The sequence below is a fragment of the Coregonus clupeaformis genome, unplaced genomic scaffold, assembly GCF_020615455.1.
Source record: "Coregonus clupeaformis isolate EN_2021a unplaced genomic scaffold, ASM2061545v1 scaf1244, whole genome shotgun sequence".
In the NCBI taxonomy this organism is placed as follows: domain Eukaryota; kingdom Metazoa; phylum Chordata; class Actinopteri; order Salmoniformes; family Salmonidae; genus Coregonus; species Coregonus clupeaformis.
In genome coordinates, this window is record NW_025534698.1 from 135199 (window position 1) to 140425 (window position 5227).

The following is a 5227-nucleotide window of genomic DNA, read 5'->3' on the forward strand; positions in this document are numbered from 1 at the left end:
CAAAACTTTAAATGTTGCATTTACAGAATATTAATAGATTCACAAAATAAATCTCCAAAGACAAATGTTTTAAGGGCATGAAAAATAGTAATGTTCTACTTTATCCCTGTAGCTCAGTTGGTAGAGCATGGCGCTTGCAACGCCAGGGTTGTGGGTTCGTTCCCCACGGGGGGGCAGTATGAAAATGTATGCACTAACTGTAAGTCGATCTGGATAAGAGTATCTGCTAAAATGACTAAAATGTAAAATGTATCGAAGGCTTTATAAAATCCTAAAAGAGAATAAAACTCTCATCAGAGACCAAATCTGAGTAATCTATGATATTTAATACCAGTGTGACATTATTCGAGATTTGTCTATTTCTCATCAACCCTGACTGGGACTCATCTATAACGGCATCCAAAACCAGAGCTATTAGCTTAGAATCGTTATTTAAAACACAAAGTGGACGGCAATTATCAATGAGTAACAAGTATTTTTTTAGGTTAGAGTAATTAAACCTTGCGTTAGAGGGGCTAGCATACAAACTGTAGCACAGACTAGATCAATATGATGTTGAGAAATAGTGCATTGTGGGTAGTTTAGAAGATATTGGAAATAAGTTAATAAATATGTAATAACCCAAAAAACATAACAATGTTTGTACTTATAGGTAACCAGATTATGACTACAACTACGTTATTACGTCTTTAAAACGCCACTGTGTTGTTACATTGGTGAGTAAAAACTCATGCTTCCTACACTTTAACTTTTTGTCTGAAAATAAAATCTACATTTTACTCAACTTCGTTACCCACTCCAGTCAGCAGATGGCGATGTGGGACTTTAAGGCTATGCTGCTAGTGTGACGTATAATCTAGTGGACGGGACGCTTCTTTCAACAGCAGCAACAGTTAGTCAGACACCTCGGTAGCTTGCTAGACAAAATAGCCCAACCAATAAAGCTCTTTAGACGCTTTCGTGTATATTAGCCACTGTGTTTTAAACCCACTTCTGTCGTCTAGTTAGTTATCCCATTTAATTTCATATTTACGGTGTTGTTGTTATTGGTCAGCTAGCTGGCTGGTTAAGTTAGCACTAGCCTAGCTAGCTAACATCCCCGACCATGAGGTCACTAAGCTACTCTCCTCCTGCTAAAGAAGAGGAGGTCTGCTGGACGGAGAAAGAAGCTCTAGTGAAAGAGGAGGAGGAAGAGGAGGATGTTACAATACAAAAACAAGTAGAGGGTGAAGCTGTTACCGTTAAAGAAGAGGAAGACGCGTTCAGAGTGAAAGAGGAGGAGGATGTTACAGTGAAAGAAGAGGAGACGCGTTCAGAGTGAAAGAAGAGGAGGCTCCCGTTTTTGGAGTGAAAGAGGAGGAGGGGGAGATGACTGTCACATCGAAAAAGGAGGAGGAAGAAGAGGAGGAAACTGGATATCTGGTTCCGGTTTCCCAAAGGCATCTTAAGGCATCCAATGGTTCTAATGATGAACTTAGCAGTAAGATGCTTTTGAGAAACCGAGCCCTGATTAACACTAGTAAGTACTGTCTTAAAAACAGAGGCACAAACTCTGCAGTTGTTGAACTGATGTGTGGTGTTAAAGGGGGAATCTGCAGTTGCTACATCCATATTTGGACTTTTAAATTATTTATATATAGCCATTGATTCTTGAAGAATATAACACATGCCTCATGAGCTTAGTTCAACTGTCGTACCCCATCAGAACCTAAAATAAGCCTTTTTTACTCCAATGTTTAGAAACAATGTAAATGTAAACCAACACTGTATAGCCTCAACATGGTTAAAACTATAATATTGATGTCATTGATGGTCAGTCCTTGGATCCATAGGTCTGTCTATGAATGTGAGAGTAGTTACATTTCTCCAGCCCTATCATCTTATTACCAAAACAGTGGCAGAATGACAGCTTTGTTATTGTTTGAACTGCATATTGGTTGATTGATTGATGTGGCTTTTTTTAAAGGACAACCTAGGATTTAAACAGCAACAAAATGGCTGCCAAGAGAGACTTGGTTTGGTAAACAGCTGAGGGATGGGGGCTGGAGAAATGTAACCACTCTCAAATTCATAGAGAAAGCTATTGTAGCAACCTTAACCCAAAACCTAGCGACCTCATCAAGAAGTTCAGACATCTTGGTATAACAGTTATAAGGTGTTGGCTTGACAGTCTCTGGACCCAGGTTTGAGTCCAGCTCAGGGCTACCCCTGGAATTCACTACACTATGAATACAAGGACTGGCCATCCACACAGAGCCCTGACCTCAACCCCATCAAACACCTTTGGGATGAATTGGAAGGCCGACTGCGAGCCAGGCCTAATCGCCCAACGTCAGTGCCCGACCTCACTAAAGCTCTTGTGGCTGAATGGAAGCAAGTCCCCACAGCAATGTTCCAACATCGAATGGAAAGCCTTCCTAGAAGAGTGGAGGCTGTTATAGCAGCAAAGGGGGGACCAACTCCATATTAATGCCTCTGCTTGAAACATGTAGGTATTACAGACGCGGTCAGGGAGACGTTTTAAAATGTCAGTGAAGACTCTTGCCAGCTGGTCAGTGCATGCTCTGAGTACGCGTCCTGGTAATCTGTCTGTGAAGATTAACCTGTTTAACCCCCTTGGAGTCAATTGACGCAAATTTGCTTCAATCTAAGTAATTTAAGTAATCCATAGTACGACCATCTTAAAACAATTCCATATGTCAGTTTAGCCCCCCTCCCCCAACGGCTTAGATTTACAGGGGTTAAAGGTCTTACTCACATCGGCTAAGGAGAGAGTGATCATACAGTCGTCCGGAACAGCTGGTGCACAAGACTTTGTGGAGGCCACGGAGATGGCACAGTCCATCGCTCTAAGACATGTGATACATAAATTGTATATGGTTATATTATGTACAAAAAAATGATGCAACACTAAAAAAATCTAATATTATTTTATAACAAATGTACTTTCTCCCGCTTTGGATACTGTCGCTGTCCGCAGTTCTGAATGTAATTATATGCACAAGCACAAAACACCACATCTGTAATTTTAGTCCCGTCTGAATCTGCCATGTCAGTCATTTTTACATGGCAGGAGAGGAACAATTCAAGCCAGAATAACCTACTGTTTTTTGGCGAACTCCAAGGTCCTCTGGTAATACTAGTCCCGTGGGAATCGACATCCCTGTGTTTTGAGAGAAATTAGTTTGACAGGTGTTGCTCACGGTTTGACCAAGAAAACAATAACTGATTTGATCAATTTAACGAAGTGCTGCTCATAGCCTACATATGAAGGGCCTGCAAGTATCAACTTTCACAGTGGATGATTTTGTTCATATGTTTTGTGTGTATTCATATTTCTGGCCTACAATCATCGATGTTACTACTAATGTGAAAACAAGACAAGATATTACTATTATTGCTTACTTGACTGTCTTAAGACAATTGTCAAATAATTTAACAGATGTCAATTGTTGTACAGCTTCATGGGTACGCTCTGGGCATCACCTTTTACCTCAAATAAACAGTATTTCTGCTGTTGTGGGCCTTTAACCATCTGTTTGACTTTGTCGTTCACATAAAAGAGAGACGTGACTATCGTGGATCCTCTGGGGAGCCTCAACAACATCATGAAGCTGAGGAGGCAGAGAAGAGTCCCTCCAGATCAGAACACCTCAAGAAACACCAGCGGAAACCCACAGGGAAGAAATCTCACTGCTGCTCTGACTGTGGGAAGATATTCAACTCTTCTACAGACCTTAAAAGACATATGAGAATCCATACAGGAGAGAAACCGTATAGCTGTAATCAATGTGGGAAGAGTTTTACTTACGCAAGCTGCCTGAAGGTACATTTGAGAACACACACTGGAGAGAAACCGTATAGCTGCGATCAATGTGGGGAGAGTTATACTACATCTACCAGTCTGACTATACACCAGAGAACACACACAGGAGAGAAACCTTATAGCTGTGATCAATGTGGGAAGAGTGTTACTACATCTAGCCATCTGACTATACACCAGAGAATACACACAGGAGAGAAGCCTTATAGCTGTGATCAATGTGGGAAGAGTTTTACTTCATCTACCAGTCTGACTATACACCAGAGAACACACACAGGAGAGAAACCTTATAGCTGTGATCAATGTGGGAAGAGTTTTACTAAATCAAGCACCCTGATGGCACATTTGAGAACGCACACTAGAGAGAAACCTTATAGCTGTGATCAATGTGGGAAGAGTTTTAGTCGATCAAGCAACCTGATGGCACATTTGAGAACACACACTAGAGAGAAACCTTATAGCTGTGATCAATGTGGGAAGAGTTTTAGTGATTCAAGCAACCTGAAGGTACATTTGAGAACACACACTGGAGAGAAACCTTATAGCTGTGATCAATGTGGCAAGAGATACGCTGGTAAAAGAACTCTGATTAAACATCAGAAAGTACATACATGAAGGAGTTGTTTCATGATATCAATTAAATAATGTCACAATGTATTTTAATGAATTTCACAATGTAGAACCATTTACATTTTACATTTTTAGTCATTTAGCAGACGCTCTTATCCAGAGCAACTTACAGTTAGTAAGTGCATACATTATTTTTGTATTTTTCATACTGGCCCCCCGTGGGAATCGAACCCACAACCCTGGCGTTGCAAACGCCATGCTCTACCAACTGAGCTACGTCCCTGCTGGCCATTCCCTCCCCTACCCTGGACGACGCTGGGCCAATTGTGCGCCGCCCCAACCGTTTCCCCCCTGTTCTATTGATTTCAGCGTGATATGGATATTAGCCTCATCAGGGGGAAAATCCAGGCTCTGAAATGAGTTGTGTTACACTTACCACGTTGGCGACCCACTTGAATCAAAATGCAACACTTCTAAATGTAGCTAGCTGTTTCCTACAAATTGTCCTCTGACCAGTGATGTACACATTATTCCCAGATTCCGTGTGGTTTTTGAGCTGTTAGTTTTAACAGGACGTGCAACCTCATCTCCCCCCTCGCGCAATTGATTTCAACGTGATATCAATATGAGTGATGACAAATAAGTGTTGCGTTTCTCTTCGTTTTGGGGACCCATAAATTTAAATGCATCACTCCAAAATGTAGCTGACTGTCTTCTGCAGGTTGTCCTCTAACCAGTGAAGTAAAAGATATCGCCCGTTTCCATGTGTATTTTTTTGTTGTGTTAGTTTCAACAGCACGTACAATCTGATTTTCCCCCCTAATCGATATTAGT

At 41.2% G+C, this 5227-nt stretch overlaps 1 protein-coding gene across 1 annotated transcript; it reads left to right on the forward strand.

Moving 5' to 3' along the window:
- Window positions 1-636: 636 nt before the first annotated feature.
- LOC123486502 (zinc finger protein 239-like) lies at window positions 637-4449 on the forward strand. The gene is made up of 2 exons (XM_045217821.1): window positions 637-652; window positions 3645-4449. Exons 1-2 carry the CDS (start codon window positions 637-639, stop codon window positions 4436-4438), a joined length of 810 nt encoding a protein of 269 aa, XP_045073756.1. The 3' UTR covers window positions 4439-4449.
- Window positions 4450-5227: the final 778 nt, after the last annotated feature.